This window comes from Podarcis vaucheri (assembly GCF_965113315.1).
Source record: "Podarcis vaucheri genome assembly, chromosome: 15".
Classification (NCBI taxonomy): Eukaryota; Metazoa; Chordata; class Lepidosauria; order Squamata; family Lacertidae; genus Podarcis; species Podarcis vaucheri.
In genome coordinates, this window is record NC_138753.1 from 9130964 (window position 1) to 9149838 (window position 18875).

Sequence of the window (18875 nt, forward strand, 5' to 3'; positions counted from 1 at the left end):
GTTACATGCATATTGAAATGCATTAATAGTTTATGCCTACTGCTTATGTTGGAGGTAGTATTTTTTTCTTGAATGATACTAGATGGGCAACCCCTCCTCAAGATAGCTTGGCACTGATAGATTATTTAACAGCTAACTAATCACTGTTATTACTGTTGGTCAAATAAGGTTGATATGATATTAGGTAAATATTTCTCCTCATTCCTCCAGTCCATGCTTACTGGTTGCATGTGATGTATGTATCTAAATGAGGAGATGAAGCCAGAATAAACAAGGATATTATCATGTACTGTATGTCCTCTAGAGGAGGCATATTTGGTTTCCTTTCTGTGCTCTCATTGAACTTTCAGACGAAGGAAATGTGACAATGATAATGTGAGGTTTTCTTTATATGTGGTGCTCTTGTACTCAGAGATTGATAAATTACAGAAGTAACCTTTCAAGTAACGGTTAAATGAACCTTGCTCTTATATGTCGTGGAAGAAGACTTGGGATGTTATGTGAAGTTACTGAAAAGTTTGTTAGCTGCAAGAATTATCAACACTGAACACAGGAAAGTGGCTCTGGTTCCCAACAGCTCAGAAGTGGCTGATAAATAGCCTGAATACTGCATAAATGGGCATACTGACTGGTCTGCATTGGTGGAATGGCTTATCCACTTTGGTAGATCTAATTCAAGGATGGGAAACTTCTGGCCTTCAGGACAAGCATGGCCTACCAGACCTTTGCACTTTTGGGTGGGGGGAGCCATGCCCATCTGCCTTACCTAACATCCTACATAATACCCCAGGTGTGGGGTGGGTAAGTGGGGGGCTTCAATGAAACATTGGGGAGCTTAAAGTAGGTTCCCAGTTATTCAGTTGATGGGTGTTGGGAATGTGGCTTGGTTAAAGGGAAGCAGTTTCTATAGGAGGTGGAAAGAGCCACGCAGGGAGGATTGCAAAGCCCTTTCACACGCTTCCCCTTTCAACCCCCAATGTTGCAGGATTAAAGAATTGGAGGTGGGTTGCCCTGCCCACCACCTGTCGTAGTTGGCCTGCAGGCCCCTGGAGCCAAAAACTCTCTCACTTTACTAAGTATTGGAATTCTTATCAATATGCAAGACACTGTAGCTACCAAGTAAACTTTAAAAACAAAAATTAAAAAACTTGTTTTCTGAGTATGGATTTTGGAGCTTTCCAAATGCTTATTATTTTTACAGAATTATAATTTTACTGTTTGGAAAAGAGTAAAACCCAGAATCATAGAATCATAGAGTTGGAATAGACCACAAGGGCCACCGAGTCCAACCCCCTGCCAAGCAGGAAACACCATCAGAGCACTCTTGACATATGGTTGTCAAGCCTCTGCTTAAAGACCTCCAAAGAAGGAGACTCCACCACACTCCTTGGCAGCAAATTCCACTGTCGAACAGCTCTTACTGTCAGGAAGTTCTTCCTAATGTTTAGGTGGAATCTTCTTTCTTGTAGTTTGGATCCATTGCTCCGTGTCCGCTTCTCTGGAGCAGCAGAAAACAACCTTTCTCCCTCCTCTATATGACATCCTTTTATATATTTGAACATGGCTATCATATCACCCCTTAACCTCCTCTTCTCCAGGCTAAACATGCCCAGCTCCCTTAGCCGTTTCTCATAAGGCATCGTTTCCAGGCCTTTGACCATTTTGGTTGCCCTCCTCTGGACACGTTCCAGTTTGTCAGTGTCCTTCTTGAACTGTGGTGCCCAGAACTGGACACAGTACTCCAGGTGAGGTCTGACCAGAGCAGAATACAGTGGCACTATTACTTCCCTTGATCTAGATGCTATACTCCTATTGATGCAGCCCAGAATTACATTGGCTTTTTTAGCTGCTGTGTCACACTGTTGGCTCATGTCAAGTTTGTGGTCAACCAAGACTCCTAGATCCTTTTCACATGTACTGCTCTCAAGCCAGGTGTCACCCATCTTGTATTTGTGCCTCTCATTTTTTTTTTTTGCCCAAGTGCAATACTTTACATTTCTCCCTGTTAAAATTCATCTTGTTTGTTTTTGCCCAGTTCTCTAATCTGTCAAGGTTGTTTGGAAGTGTGATCCTGTCCTCTGGGGTATTAGCCACCCCTCCCAGTTTGGTGTCATCTGCAAATTTGATCAGGATGCCCTTGAGTCCATCATCCAAGTTGTTGATAAAGATGTTGAATAAGACCGGGCCCAAGACAGAACCCTGTGGCACCCCACTAGTCACTCTTCTCCAGGATGAAGAGGAACCATTGATGAGCACCCTTTGGGTTCGGTCAGTCAGCCAGTTACAAATCCACTGAGTGGTAGCATAGTCAAGACCGCATTTTACCAGCTTCTTTACAAGAATATAATGGGGCACCTTGTCAAATGCCTTGCTGAAATCAAGGTAGGCTACATCCACTGCGTTCCCTTCATCTACCAGGCTTGTAATTCTGTCAAAAAACGAGATCAGGTTAGTCTGACATGACTTATTTTTCAGAAATCCATGCTGACTATTGGTGATCACAGCATTCCTTTCTAGGTGTTCACAGACTGTTTGCTTAATGATCTGCTCCAGAATCTTCCCTGGTATTGATGTCAGACTGACTGGGCGATAATTATTTGGGTCCTCTCTTTTCCCCTTTTTGAGAATACTTGAGAAACTTTGCCAAGGTGGTTTATAAGAACTATTTTCCATACTTTTGCCTTAATATAAGGTTCTTTTTCTGACTTTATAAAATTTGGAGCTCCAAAAGTATTTTTAGACTTCATGTTTCTAAATTATGGGCAGAGAAAAAGGTCCCACCACTCCTTTTGTGGGGCTATGGAATCAAAACACTGCATTTTTCTCTCTCATGCTTTCTGTTCGGTTAAATATAGTCTCAGTAACCAGTTTGGCATACAATGAACAAATAGTTATTTATGGCTTCCATGTAGTCACACATACCGTATTTACTTGAAGGTAATGCAAACTTTTTTGGCCAAATTACATTACAAAAATTAGGGTGTGCATTAGATTTTATGGCGCATTTATATTCGCCAGCAAATACTATTTTGGTTTCAACCTTTTGAAAATCAAGGTGTGCATTAGATTCAATAGCGCATTAGATTTGCGTAAATATGGTATGTGTCTGCATCTGCGTAAAGCAAGCTTTGAAACATCCTAGAACTCTAAATAGGAAGCCGGTTCAGGCACATTGCTTAAGTCTAAGAATCTGCATGCCTTATGGTCTGTTGTGAACTCCTCCTTCTTTAGTTTTCAACTAATGTGTTTTGCAGCAACTAGATGAACATTCTCCCTGTCTCTCTCACTGCTTTAGCCTTTCTTATGTAGGTCAATGTGAGTGTGATCTCTTTGTGGACGCTGTTCCTTATTCCTTTTTGTTGTATGCCTCTTCACACCTGCATGTTTATGGCGCAGCAAGTTTCTTTTGTAACATTTTTATATTCACATCATGATGAAGAGCTTATACTAAGAAGATTAATCTTTTGATACTATGTCCTAATTTTACTGTGTATGGTTAAACACTGTAGTTAAAATGTTTAATACATATGGTGTTGAAATGTAGGAGGGAGAGCAGAGGGAACTCTGAAGAGAACAAAGGGAAAGGTGTGATATGATTGCAAAAATTGCTCTTCATAATATTTTTCATAAATAAATAGGTTATTCCCATCTCATCATCCCTATTTTTCCCACAGTTTTACCCGTCTCAGAAGGTGGGATTGTGATCAGGATTTAACTTAATGTGTTGCAGCCCTTGGCTTTCTTGCTGCTACAGAACATCATGACTAGTATTCTGAAATGTATAGTTAAAAACCTCAAAACCACCTTTCCCCAGGAATGTTTTGGTTTGAAATTGGCACGTATACTTCCCCAGTGCCTTTGTCCCACTACTTCTGTTATCTTTCCTCTTCTCTGTCGAAATTCATATTGTAGAGTCTTCTGTACAGGGGCCTGAGTCTGACCTTTTGCTTATGTTATTCTGTAAAGGCCAATTGATGATGCTGTATAGTCATGTAGCCTGAGCTTCCGTAGGCTTCAGTGTGTCATGGCAGATATATGAGCATCTGATGATTCAGCCTGTTGCCTACAAAAGCTCATGCCACTGCAAACCAATTAGCCTTTCAGGAGTCATGTTACTTTTTTGCCCCTTGAGTGCTGCTCAAATTAATTTTCTGTGCTCTAAAAAGTCAGTCATTTTCTTCTCTCTGTCCCCCCTCCCCCATAAGATGCACAGTCTGGTATTATTAGCAGTCTAATAGTCACATTTATGTTGTAGAACTCTTTAACTTTTAAAGAAACTGCCCTGTTTAGACTTGTTAGAATGACCTCTTTCAAAAATGAGGCAGTGAAAGGTGCTGTCAGAACTGGCTGTTATCTTTACCGCCTGTAACTCATTAGCTCATACAGATGGAGATAACTGGCCGAAGAGCTCAGCACAGCAAGCCTTTTCAGCAACAAAGAAAATAAAAGCATTCCTGTGTAACAGGCTTCAGCACTTATCTGTTTTCTGGTACTATTTGTGCTGAACCAAAGCAGCTGCTTCCCCGAGTTAAGAGAGAACAAGCTCAACATGGCATGAAATTACTGCACTGCCATTCACATTCATTAGGTTATATTGCTCCAGCTACAAGCATGGTTGGTCTTAGAATGAATAATTAAAAGAAATGTTGCTTTGTGATTTTGTGTTAACTTTACAATATTAACAAACTACAGCCCTATATTTGGGGACCAGGTTTTGTGTCTGTTCAAAAATTAAAAGAAGAGTGATTTTGTGCTTGATTGTTTTAAAGAAATAACTTCATTTATGTAAGATAACCCCAACATTAAAGCATTTTGGGGGGAAAGTGTGTTAAGTTACTGTTTAAACATGGAACTGCTATTTAGAAAGTACAGACACTAATTCTCACATGTTGAAATTATCCCAGTTTAAGTAGTCAGATGTCTTCTTTCCTCAGTACATAACTATTTTTTGTAGAGCTTGGAGTTTTTCATAACTTTGAGTATGGCACTTGCTGCACACAAATTGCTAATCTACATCTGTACGTTGGTGGAGAAGTATTACAAAAAACTTTTGGGGAAGCTAGCCCTCAAAGTTTTGGAGAGAAAAATATTTCAAATGTGTTAAGCATTAGCTTCTAGATACCTGGATGAAAAGGCATGCTTCTGAATCAGTTTTCATATGCAAATATATTCACATGCGGATTTGGTTATCAAGGGGGAACCTGAGTATAAAATGTGGCACTTGCTGACATTTGTGTGTGTCTCATCTTTGGTACACATATGAGCAAACTGCTGTTTTTCTCAATATTTATAAAGCGCATGCTTTGCTGGCAGGAAATCCCAGGTTCTATCCTCTGCCTCTCCAGACTCTTACCCATGGGTAGGCAAACTAAGGCACGGAGGCCATATCTGGCCCAATCGCCTTCTCAATCCAGCCCGCGGATGGTCCGGGAATCAAGAGTGTTTTTACATGAGTAGAATGTGTCCTTTTATTTAAAATGCATCTCTGGGTTGTTTGTAGGGCCTGCCCGGTGTTTTTACATGAGTAGAATGTGTGCTTTTAATTAAAATGCATCTCTGGGTTATTTGTGGGGCATAGGAATTTGTTCAAAATATAGTCCAGCCCCCCACAAGGTCTGAGGGACAGTGGAGCGGCCTCCTGCTGAAAACGTTTGCTGACCCCTGCTCTTACCAGAAACCCTGGAGAACTGCTGCCAATCACTGTGGACAGTACCCAGGCTTAGGGGTGTGGGTTTTCTGGGAAATTTTCCTGTGCAAATTAAGGTAGTCATTTTGGAAAATTTTCAGCCTTTGTTGGAAAATTTTCTGATGCCCTAGAGCAGGTTTTACCAAAAACTGGGGTCTCAAGCTATATTTGGACTACAATTCCCACTGGTCCTCCTAGGTAGAGATGATGTGAGTTATAGTCCAAAAACAGCCGAAGGCCCAAGTTTGGGAAACCTGCCTTAGAGAGTGGTGTAATTTAGGATCTTGTCTAACACTGTATTTGAAGTTGATGTTGTTCATTGTTAATAATGAACTTACAAAATAGATTTTTTTTCCTGCAGAAAAGTATCACACTGGACTGAGCTAGATAGACTTGGTGTAAAGCAGCTTCTTCTGTTCCAGCATAGTTAGCCTGAATTAGGAGTTGAGTGGCTTTCTTGTCTTGGGCCATTTCATATAGTTCTTGGAAGCAGCAAGCCATATATTAGTGCCTATCCTCTTCCTGAAATATTTTGTAACCATTGCAGATAGGTAGGATTTTACTATGTTTTGCATGGGGGGGACATTAGCTGCCATGAAATATCAAGGAAGACAAGGGATTCAGTGTCTTCCCCTGGCCCTCCCTCACAATGTAGACCAGAAACTGCATGTAGAACACTCCACCAGAAGATATGCACTATGGTTTAATTTGATGCCAAGGGAGCAACTTTTTTCAATAGTTCCATACAAAATTAATCTTGTTAGCAGGCAATGTTGAAAAGCAATGTACTGTGGCAATTTAATATTGAAAAGTCTTGTAATGGGAAAGGTGTCCTAGAACTAATAGAGTAATTAAAGAGAAGAAAATGTAAGTAATCAGATACTGCCATTTATTGACCAGACATTAAATAGTAGTGTACAGTTGAGGTGAATAGTTTTACTGATGGAAGACATGAGGACTTGAATGCATAGTAATCTCATTGCTGAGTAACATGCAGAGTTGCCTGAAGCGTGGATTGAATTCACTTTGTATACAGAATAAAATGCAGCGAGACTTGTTTAAGAATTCTACATGCCTCTCTTGATTTTCTGCTTTGAGCATCCAGATTCATCTTGATTATTTTTTTTTAGCATAGGTATTCTTGGGGTGGAATGAAAGAACTTGTTTGTTTAAAGTCAGATTATATGCTTAATCTTCTTCTCCTCTTCTTCAGGTCAGTAACAGATCCGCGAGATGGAAAGAGAGTTGCACTCAAAAAGATGCCCAACGTCTTCCAAAATCTGGTCTCTTGCAAAAGGGTCTTCCGTGAATTGAAGATGTTGTGTTTTTTTAAGCATGACAATGTAAGTGGCCTGCAGCTTGCTTTGCATGAACTTCAATACAAAATTCAGATACCAATGAGGCACAGTGGCAGAGGAAGTGGCTCAGGTGCCTGGGTGGACTGTTTGGGCACTGTGGAGCTTGTGTGCGCCCAAGCCACTGCATCTCTCCCAGGAGAGACACGTGGCTCAGGCGTGCTGCAGGCCCCGCAGTGAGTGTCACCCGGTATTTTGTCACCCCCCTCAGTGGTGACACCCGGGGCGACCCGCACCCTCCTTCCTCTGCCCCAGTGAGGCAGGTTTTTTTTATGGACTATAGTCACGCCTTCGCTATCAGGCTAAAAGCAGTTGAATTAGACTTGACTGGCTTCCTCATTTATGGCAAGTAGGAAATGCCCCCAGCGAAGTGTGCAAATGGCATATTACACCCAGTCTCTTCTCTCCCACCTTTAGGAGAGGAGTAAAGCCAATATTAGTGTCTCGGTAATGACTCTGAAATCATTAATTTAAGCTTTTTCTGAACAAGGTGCCTAATTATGTTTCCAGTGGAGATATTTTTGTTAACTTTTTAACCAGTAGGGACTGTGTGTACAACTTTTTACCTTCTTGTTTATTTGTTAAATGCAAAATCAAGCATGAACAAAGTCACTACAGAAAACAGGTTAGATACATTAAATCAAGAGACAAAAAGGGGGACCAGAGACTTCAGCAATACATTCCAGACTTTTGGTGTAATAGAAATCATAGGAACCTATAGAAATAAAAACACCATTAACATGGAGATGCCTTATTTTGGGGGTGGGGAGGGGCAAGCTGCATTTCCTGCAAACCTTAGCTTGTAAAGCTCTGCACATATTCCAATTTTATTGTATCATCAACCGCCACTTATAGGCAAGGATGGGAGGAGATTGGTATAGTGTGATTGTTTACATTAATAATGCAGAGCATAACCAAACAGAAGTTTTCTCTCCTACAAGCTTTCACAAAATGCACTACCCATTAGTGAAAAGCAGCCTCTTATATCTGTGCAATTGCCATGGAGAACTTGTACACTTCATTTGTGTCGAGTGAGATTGCCAGATGTAAGAGCTGGTGCAGATGCAGTTCTGGTGCTCTGTGAATCACAGTTGACACATGTGGAGCCACTCCTTGGCAACATGCACCCTCAACACACACTAGCTGAGATCAAGAGCTTGCTGTCACCACATCAATCATGACCTAGACTGACTAGGATTACCACCTAAACGGAAAACATTTTTTTTGTTGACAAACTGGTTAATCATGGTGGAGAAGAAATAGGGAGTGAAGGTCTGGCAGGCCATTATTCCTTACTCCAAGGGCTTTGCAAACCTTCAGCATTCTTCCTGAAATCTCCTAGCTTTGTGATATTTTAATCTGTGCAAAGAATGCTTGCATTCAGTCATTCCCAAAAGTAGGCATCGCCACATTAGTCTTTTCAAATGGAGGGAGCATAATCAGAAATAATCTGGTAACCCCAAACGGTATTCAAATGCCTTACTATAAGGACCAACAAAACTCACCAGAATACCTGCTGTATTCAGTTCAGGTGGAATAGCACTCTCTGGAAAGAGCAGGTTTGTAGTCCAAGCTGCCACTGGAGGCCAAGCTACCACAATGGTGAGGAGCACCTGTGCCCATCTACAGTTTGTTCGCCAGCTGCAGCCATTCCCAGACCAGTATCAACCATCTATGCTCTGATAACTTTCCATAGAATGCACATATTACAGTGCATTCCATGTGGCACTTCCCACGAAACCAGCTGCTGCAAGATTCTGCTGCCTGCTAGTTAGTGGGTGCAGCCCGACAGGGTCATATCTCTGAAGGCACTGCACTGACAGCTGGTAAGCTACCAGGCCCAACACAAGGGGTTGACGTCAGTCTGTAAAATCCTAGATGGCCTGGGACCTAAATACTTGGCAGGACACCTTCTCTCGTACCTGGTATTCCAAGCCCTAAGATCTGTCTGAAAGTCCCTGCTTGTGTCCCGCCAGCTAGTGTGGTGGGCAGGACAGTCATAAAAGATGGGGCATTTTTGGTGGTGGCACCCAATTTAAGGCACTTCCTCCTGATTGAGAGATGACAATCCTCCACATTAGAGGCATTTAGATGACAGGTCAAAATATTTATCCAGGTCTTTGAAACCTGATGATTTTGATGCTGATTGGAGTTGTAATGGATTTATGGTTTTATTATATATTATATATTTTTCATTACCATGTACATTGCTTGTTGTTGTTGTTCTTGTTTATACCCTTTTTTCCTCTGATGGGACTCAAGGCAGCTTACAGATAAAAACAGATAAAACCAACAATTGCTAAAAACATAGAAAAACCAATCATAAAAAATCAAACATTACTAGAATTAAAACTATATACATATATATAATATGTTAAAACATACAAATAATTACAATAAAACCAGCATGGTGTTTATTAAAAGCAGTCAGTTCCCAAAATCCTGTTGGGAACAAGATCTTCACCTGCCAGCAGAAGGACCAGGAGGGAGCCCATCTAGTTTTTCTAGGCAGGGAGAATTTTGGAGGAGACTCCAAGAAGGCCCTTTCCCGTGTCCCCAGGAAGCTACAGTGGTGCCCCGCAAGACGAATGCCTCGCAAGACGAAAAACTCGCTAGACGAAAGGGTTTTGCGGGTTTTGAGCTGCTTCGCAAGACGAATTTCCCTATGGCCTTGCTTCGCAAGACGAAAACGTCTTGCAAGTTTGTTTCCTTTTTCTTAACACCGTTAATACAGTTGCGACTTGACTTTGAGGAGCAACTCATAGAACGCGGTGTGGTAGCCTTTTTTGAGGTTTTTGGTGATTTTTGAAGCTTTTCCAAAACTTTTCCGACACCGTGCTTCGCAAGACGAAAAATCCGCTAGACGAAAAAACTCGCGGAACGAATTAATTTCGTCTTGCGAGGCACCACTGTACCTTGTTCTCATTTGGAGGATAGGTGGGATATGAAAACTCTGAAATAAAATGAAGTAAATTTGTTGCAAAGAGGAGGAAGTTAAGTTGCAAATACTTAAGTGTAATAAAGTTGCAGACTTTGGAGAAGACCTTGCCTAAGAAGTTATGAGCAAAGATATTGTGCATATAGTCTGTGGGTTCAGAAAATCTGAATAAAGCTGACATAAAGGATTATGACATACATAGCAGTACAAGGACCATCATTTTCTGGAAACGTCAGTTCTGCAATTTTTTCTTTGATCAGACATCAGTAGTGCCCTTTTTCTTTGTGAAGACCTCTCAACTTTGCATTTCTCCCCTCAAATAAAGGTGGAGGCAGCGTAGTTGTGAGTTGAAAAGAAAGCCTTGTCTTTGATTTCACAGTTGCTTCTCTAAAGTGAGGATTTCTGGTGTATTTCACATAACCAAATCAGCTTCCCCCTTGTTTTGTAGGTGCTCTCTGCTCTCGACATACTCCAGCCACCACACATTGACTACTTTGAAGAAATGTATCCTAAACACTAAATAAACAGTCTTAAATGAGGTAGGTGTTGATTTGACTCCAGCCTATAAAAATGCCTGCTGCTTTTGAATTTCTTAATCTTTGAGCTTTCTGGCCTCATGAAAGGTGGTAGGTAAGCCAGCTGTCATAGCCCATATGGCAAGTGGTTGCTTATCAGAGGCGGAGTTAGGGAAGCGGGTGTGAGTGTAAGTATTTGTGGTCATCTTTAGATAACATGAATGAATAAATTCTAGTCCCATCGGTAAGGGTTTAGAGTGCACCACTCCCCCCTTATCTACTGAAAATGTATAGGAGAGTTCCCCCAAAACGGCTGCAGATAAATGATTTTGTAATGCATTGTTGCTGACATAATAGTTTTGAAACATGTGACTGTGCCTTGAAGCACATGCAGAGTGGAGTTAGTTACATCATCATTGGTTTTAAAGTGTTACGGTCAAAGTGTAGATTCCTTTTTCTTTACCCTTTTAATGCTTGCTTATGACCAAAGAGTATTCTGATTTTCAATACTGTATGGAATAAAGGGGTGGTATTTAGTTCATATTGTATAACAGAGCATAAGTCTGTAGTTACCTGGCTTTGCAGTCTATGATACGTTACTTGGGCAGTGACCCAGTACTGTCGGTACTCTGGCTATATTTTAGATGTTTTCGGCAGCAGGTTATCTTGGGTTCATAAGATGCTTCTGGTTAAGATCATTGCCAAGAATTGGCTTTTGTTCACTGCTTTAAAGGCTCAACTACGTATGACACAAGAAGTCTGTGATCAGGATCTCTTGCTGTCTTCTAAAAACTCAATAGCAGCTGAAGATAAACCGTTTATCCTTCCACCTTTGGTGGTGTTGGGGTGTGTGTGTGGTTAAGCAACAAAATTGCTTGGTGGCATCACCTTTGATGCCAAGATACTGATCAGATTCATATTCTGCCACTCACACATGCTTACATGCTAACACAGCTGTCACCTACCCCTGCTAATCAATGTGGGTTTTTAACCTACAGGAGATTCTTGATTAGGTCTCGTTTAGTAATCACATTTAGTTTGGCGCTAAGCCTTATATATGAAGTTTTAGGTTCAAAATGGTACAATAAAAACAGGCTTGTGGATCTTCCAGTGTAGAGGGGCTAAATGCTCATACTTGATCCTCAGCTCCTCAAATTAAAATCTCCCAGGTGTCTAAGAACTTGGCCTTATAACAGATAATGTATATGGGCCGAGAGGACATGTAATTAACAAATTATGATCCTTGCTTCTTGTTGGCTTCAATAACTTTTTCTGTATTTGCATTTGTGGATATGCTGTGCATGTAGAAATGATATATTTCTAAGGACCTCACCCCCTGTTTCTTATATACTTGCATTGTTCAGAAAGTGAATTTGCTAATATTCCTTTTGTCAGTTCAAAGAGGATGGAGATGGTATCCACCTAGCCAAGGACAGTGATTTAAATAAGAATTGTTTTTGTTCCTCTTAGGAAGTTTACCAGCTTACAGTGCTAAAGATCTTAATGGCAGCAGTCTGCCTAGACTCATCCGGCTAATCTATTACTATATTTAGAGTTAACTTATAACATTAGAGCAGATGAAAAGATAATTGCTGCAAAACGTTTGGAAAAGGCTTTGCCAGGTCTTATTTGGGTGAGTAAAAGACACAAAGTAGACAGACAGAGCAGTGTTGGATATAATTTGTGCTCTCCCCCCCCCCCAAGCATTCATTTCTGGGTAGATTTTACAAATCTTTGAACTGTTAAGAATGCCAGGTTGATGACAAAGTGCCACATAGTTTGGAGGGTTTAATGGTGGCTTGAGACTGTAAGAATAATCAATAACCGTATTTTTCCATGTTTAAGACAACATTTTTTCCTTAGAAATAATAGGCAAAAATTGTGGGTCTTCTTATACATGGATAGCAGAGGGGAAACGGGTGATTGGTGGCAACAGCCAGCAGAAGATTGGCAGCAGTGATTGTTCGTGTGATTGGTTGCTGCTGCAAGGCCTGCCGACGATTTGCTGCGGCAATTGGGCAATTGATTTACGGCAGTGGCAAGGCATGCGTGCAATCGCCTGTGGATTTGTCAAGTGGGCAGGTGGGTGATGCGTGTATTTGCAGCTGGTCGGCATGCTGTAATAATAATAATAATAATAATAATAATAATAATAATAATAATAATAATAATAATAATTTATTATTTATACCCCGCCCATCTGGCTGTAGAGCGATTGACTCCCCCCCCCCCCCCGCCCAAAGAAGCTCAACAACTTTGGTCAATTCCCCCCCCCAAATTTTTTTTGTTGCAGTCCCAAAAAAATAGGGGCCGTCTTATACATGGGAGCACCTTATACACAGAAAAATATGGTACCACAAGTGAATCCTGCACACAATACAAGTGCCACAGCTCCAATTCTGACCAGACTTGTTGACATTCACACGCTTCTAAAGCCAATACCTCTTCAGAGCAAGGGTTTTTCCTTTACTAGAGTAATAAAGAGAGCTCAGAAATGGCTTGGGTGATTTACAGTGGTGCCTCGCAAGACGAAATTAATTCGTTCCATGAATTTCTTCGTCTAGCGAATTTTTCGTCTTGCGAAGCACGGTTTCCCATAGGAATGCATTGAAAATCAATTAATGCGTTCCTATGGTCAAAAAAAGTCCAAACAAAGCAAAATTTGGTACAAGAAGAGTTTATTAAGTGCTCTTTAAAGTCACACATACTGTAAAGAGCATTTCAAAATTCAAACCCAGAATTTTTTTAAAAAAACAGCAGAGTGGCCCAATGGTCACAGAAAATCATAAAAATGCAGGGGAAAAACCACAAGCTTCCAGATTCTTGCAAACCCCTCCCCAACTGTTTCCCCAGCCACCCAGCACACAGAAATTCAAATCCAGATTTTTTTTTTAAAAAAACAGCAGAGTGGCCCAATGGTCACAGAAAATCATAAAAATGCAGAAAAAACACACACAAGCTTCCAGATTCTTGCAAACCCCTTCCCAACACCAAGTCCTTGAATTCCAAACACCCCAACCCAAAATCCAACCCCCCCAAAAAAAGTTTTAAAAGCTTAACTTACCAAATGGCTGCAAAAGAAGTTTTGGAAAAGCTTCAAAAATCACCAAAGTCTTTAAAAACCTCAAAAAAGGCTACCACACCGCGTTCTATGAGTTGCTCCTCGAAGTCAAGTCGCAACTGTATTAACGGTGTTAAGAAAAAGGAAACAAACTTGCAAGACGTTTCCGTCTTGCGAAGCAAGCCCATAGGGAAATTCGTCTTGCAAAGCAGCTCAAAAACCGCAAAACCCTTTCGTCTAGCGAGTTTTCCGTCTTGCGAGGCATTCGTCTTGCGGGGCACCACTGTATAGCTGATAGTAATTTACTAGTTTTATCTTTACTGGTTCTGTCATCTTTTATCTCTTACTCTTAAGACTTAACACTGGGAAAGGCATGGGTGGGGAAGCAAACCTCATTGCTCAAATTGCTTCTTAAAATACAGAATAATAACACACATGTTGCTTGTATAAGCCCTTCTTGGAAGGAGATGAAAAGCTTGTATAAGATGACAACTGTGGCAGTAAACAAGATAGCGAAGAAACATCCAGACGTTCCTGAATATTGGAACTGTTCACATCACTATTGAGAGTATGCCGTGCGAGGCTTCTCGGCCTTTTGGCTAAGATCAAGTGTGAAGAAGGCAGGCGGGCTGCGTTAAATGGCCAGAAGGTGTTTGAATGGGGCTGATCAAATGATTTGCTGCAGGTCAAACGTATACTACAAAGCAGGCTCTTGTGAAACTTTTCTTTTCATTTAGACCTAAAACTTACTACTGAGGCATACCGATTGTAGTGGTGGAAAGCCATAACTCTTTTAATATTTCCTTGAAAACTAATTGCTAAATCCCTCTAAGTGGGAGTGGGTAACCCTTATAAAGGACTAAAAATATATTCAAATTCCTAGGAGCCAAAATCAGATATTTGAATACTTTGGCACCAAAAGAAATAGGAACCAACCCTATAAAAACTGGGTAAAATGGAGATGCAGTGCTGGTGCTTGGAGACTAGGTGTCAGGGATTTTTCCAGCGGTGACCTTATGGTGTACTGAAAGAGAGATAATCTGTGCTTGCGAGCAACGTACACTGCATTAGAGAAGAAAGTTGAAAAGGCACAAGTCCTAGATAATATAGGCAAACCCACCCAATGCTATACTTAATGCTTTTGGCACATACAAAAGTTATCCTGTTCCTCAGTGTGATGCAGCATTGCATGCTTGAGGTATCCCTTGTTGGAGAAAGGCAAGGTCTGCTCATTTTGCTGTTGGTTGGCTGCTTTTACCACTAGATAGAGGCAGATGGCTGGGGCCCTACAGAATGTTAGAAAGGATCACCTTCCCTGAATCCTCTGTGATCTGCCCAGTGCAGCTTTAGATAAGGACCTCTGAGTAGAAAATGCAAACTCTGTTGTACAGAGATATGTTCTTTCCCACAATGGACAGTGGAAAATATTTCTGAAAAGATGGCGTTCTTAGGGGTGTTTTACCCTCCTCCACTATGAATCATTGCTTATAATCACATCCTAGCTTGACTCCCATTTGAGATGTTGGTTTGAGGTGATGGAAGTGTTGTTCTGTTGCACTTAACTCATGATGAAAATCAAAGGTTTTGGGGCGAGTTTCTAATCTATGGGGCCTGGGAGGAGGAAACAAATATGATGAACAACCAGCTTCAACCCAATGGAGCATGATTTGCTTTAGATCAGCCTCCAGCCCAGCCCCCACCCTTTGAGCCTGGGGAAAGATTTGGAATTTTAATAAAACGTCACGGGTACTATAAAATACCCATTTGATTAATTATATATATGGGAGGCTCCCCCCCTCAAGCCTAATTGCAACAAGGGAAGGGGGATTTGGGGGGTGGGGAAGTCACAGCTGGAAACCCCTTGAAATTGCTCTACTCTGTTGTAATTCAGCTTCAAGAAAGGCTATTGTCGTTGGTAAAAAGGCTTCTTTGAAGCCTAATTATGGTGTGAGAGAGGTGTTTTTAGGTGGGGGTGGAATAGCTGGGGAGGGGAGAGAGTAGCTTCTTCCTTCAGCTGCACTCCCTCTCTCTGAAAATGCCCCATGTGCTGTAATCAGGCAAGCTTAATTCCAGCAGGGAAAGAAGAGGTGGGCAGGATCTGGTGGGTGCCAGGGAAGGTTTCTGGGGCCTATGGCTGGTGACCTATATTGATAAAGCACTGTGTGCATGATGCCTTACAGGGCAACAGAAGACAGATCTCTGACTTAAGGAGCTAAGCCCAAAATTCAGGAAAGGGAGGCCACAGAGGGATCGGGTAGAGATGAGGGTAAACCGACTTTGTTTTAGTAGGGGATGAGCACCAGACATAATGCATTTTAGATGCAAAAAGGACCCTGATTAGATCCCTGCAACTGTAGGTAGGGCTGCTCTCTACAACCTTGGAGAGATGCTTCCAGTCATCACCTTTCATTCAATATAAGGCAGCATCCTACAATCCTGTACATCACAGAAAAGATGGGATCTGTCCTCCCTCATATGATCCAGTTGCTTTTCTACCCCGGCCCTCTCTGTGTGGTTGCAGGTAGGTCTCAGGGCTTTATAAAGTCATCTTGGAGGGGGAACGCAGTCCATGAGCAGCTGCCAGTTGGCCATCTGCACTCTAGGCAAATGTTTGCCTGAGGCAGATGAATAAAATATTGCCTGTATTGTCACGAATGCTTGCCTATAGGGTGTTGGGCAAAATTTTTTTAATATATTTTTTTAGTGTAGGAAAATAGGCAATCAGATGGAAGTAATGCATTTCCCAGAGTCCCTGACATCTTACTTCCTTTTTGTTTTTCACTTCATTGAGCTGGCTTTGTCAACTAGTTTCGGCATGGTACGAAAAAAGCAGTGTCTATGGTATAATGAAGCTTGGCTTTCTTTTATTAACCACATGCACTAAGAGCTTGAGCAAGGAAGTTGAGCAATGATATGTTGTAAGCATGTCAGTGTACAAAATTGGAAATGCCAGTTTCCTCAATTTACAAGTTGGGTGGGGAAACCCTTTCAAGTTTTAATTATTTAAATCTTAGTTTGCGTAAGAGATCAAAACCTTAATCTGTTCAGGCATTACCATCGTATTTAAAAGACGCTTCAAGTGATGTAGCTAAAGTGAAACTATTAGGATTCACTTTTAACTGTTCACATTGAAACACTGCTAGTTCTGTGTTGCTACATGTGTTATCATCAACACAGTCCAATGAGAACAAGAACTGCAATAAAGTGTATATATTAGACAATGTAAGCATTTTCCCTGCTGATTAAACCAACTACATGGAACTGTAAACTGAAATTAACTCACAACCTGGTACAAAGGAATAGTGCTAGGATCTTACAGCTTAGAAGGTGTTTCTATGTGGGTTTCAGACTCTTGACCAGAGTGAAAGCAGCCTTCATAAATTTAAATAAACAGCCAGATAAGGTCACTAATTCTTTTTTGGTTGTCAAGAGCTTCATGAGGTGGCTGTTCTGATCGTTGGAATGGATAAGGGAGTAGAGGAAATTATTTGCTTTAAAAAGTGAATCTACTTCTATTCCAGCTTTGTCTGTTTGGGCAACTAGACACTCTGAATTCTGGAAGTAATGCCATTGTGTGTGTTTTTTATGCTTTTGTCCCAACTCCATTCCACCCAACTTGCTCAGAGCTGCTGTGGGAGCTTAAAAAGCAGAGGCAGCAAAATGTGATGCATCAAATTAGCAAAGTGTGGACTCCCAAGCAAAAGGGTCAGTGGCAACCATAGGCCCAGTAGTAAGTTAATGGCCATATGCTAGTGTAATACATCCCTGGGCTTGCAGGTGGCAAAACAGCACAACTCCCCGCACAATAATAAACAAGTTCATTATTTCCTTCATGGTTTGCTTATGTCAGGTCCAACAGGTTTTTGTTGTACTTCAGAAACTTTTGAGAAGCATTTACCCACAGTAGAGAAGACTGATACAGCCCACTGTGACATTATACTACAAACAAGTCTAGGAGGAACTACCCCCCCTTTGTAAATCAGTGGCTAATTTTCAGTCAATCCAGAAGTTCACAATAATTTTGGTTGTCCTTTTCCAACTCTACAATTTCCTTTTTCAGCTGCGGCGACCAGAACTGAACACTGTATTCCAGAAATGAGCACAGTATTCAAAATGCAGTCACACCATAGTTTTGTATAACAGCATTATGACATTGACAGTTTCAATCATTTCTTAACAATCCTCAACATGGAATTAGCCTTTTTCACAGCTGCCAAACACTGGGTTAACATATGCATTGAGTTATCCACCACAAATCCTAAGATCTCCTTCCTTGGTCAGTCACTGCCAGTTCAGACCCCTTAAGCACATATGCGAAGTAAGGGTTTGTTTTTTGCCCCACTGTGCATCATTTTACACTTACTTACACTGAATCACATTTTCCATTTTACTACAGCCCAGTCATCCAGTTTGGAGATACCCTTTTGGAACTCCTCACAGTCCCTTTTTATTTTTGTTTATATCCCACCTTCCTTTCACCATGGAACCAAAGGCAGTGTATGTGTTGTTCCCAGGTGGTCACCTCCTTGGTTTCAGCAAGTTGGTGGCCTCAGGTGCCTTCAGGCTATACCCTGGGACTGACTTAACACTCCAAACAAATTGGTGTCATCAGTGACACCACTCTCACTTCTCACTCTCAACTCTTAAGTCATATATATGCACAAGTTAAAAAGCACAGTTTCCAACACTGATCTTTGAGGTTCCCCCGTACTTCTTTCATCCCTCCATTGTGCGTACTGTAAGTCTTCATAATTCTTTCTCCTTAGTGATCTTGTTATTTATATGTGTTGGTATTATGATGCATGCCGTTTGCTCTGTTGCTAAAAATACAAAAATAAGAACTGTTTGCCCAGAGATCATAGCAGGACAAAAAAAATAAACAAATGAACATATGTACCGTAGGCAATGCTATCTCTGTTTTATTACCTTTCAAGTCAATCTATACACAGCTTCAGTGTCTCTTCTTAGTGAGTGTGTCTCTTCTAGGTTTTGAAGCTCTGGCATGAATATGATACAATAAAATATTGGCAGGCTTGTCCCTTTTTAGCATCTCCCACGTGATAAAACTTGAAATGAGGCAATTGTAGAGAGCTGCAAATATTCTGTGAGGCACCTGCAAGGGTATGAGTTGAGTGCTTTGTCCTTCTGTCTTTTGTTCTTTCATGCCCCTGCTTTTTGTCAAGCTGAACTCCAGCAGGAAAGATGCTGAGGGCAGATATGCCAGCTGAATGTGTCTCTGGAGCATTGCCTTTCCCCTTGCCCTCCTCCCAAGTTTCCCTTCTTTCATATAGTTCAAGAGGTGGTAGGGCAACTGCTGGTT

At 41.2% G+C, this 18875-nt stretch overlaps 1 protein-coding gene across 2 annotated transcripts in view; it reads left to right on the forward strand.

The window, feature by feature from the left end:
- Positions 1 to 18875, forward strand: part of NLK (nemo like kinase) — a 96271-nt gene that overhangs the window by 48297 nt on the left and 29099 nt on the right. For both annotated transcript variants that reach the window (XM_082201250.1, XM_082201249.1), the window contains exons 2-3: positions 6900 to 7029; positions 10428 to 10483. In XM_082201250.1, the coding sequence (XP_082057376.1) occupies positions 6900 to 7029; positions 10428 to 10483 (186 nt within the window). The remainder of the gene's footprint in view (positions 1 to 6899; positions 7030 to 10427; positions 10484 to 18875) is intronic.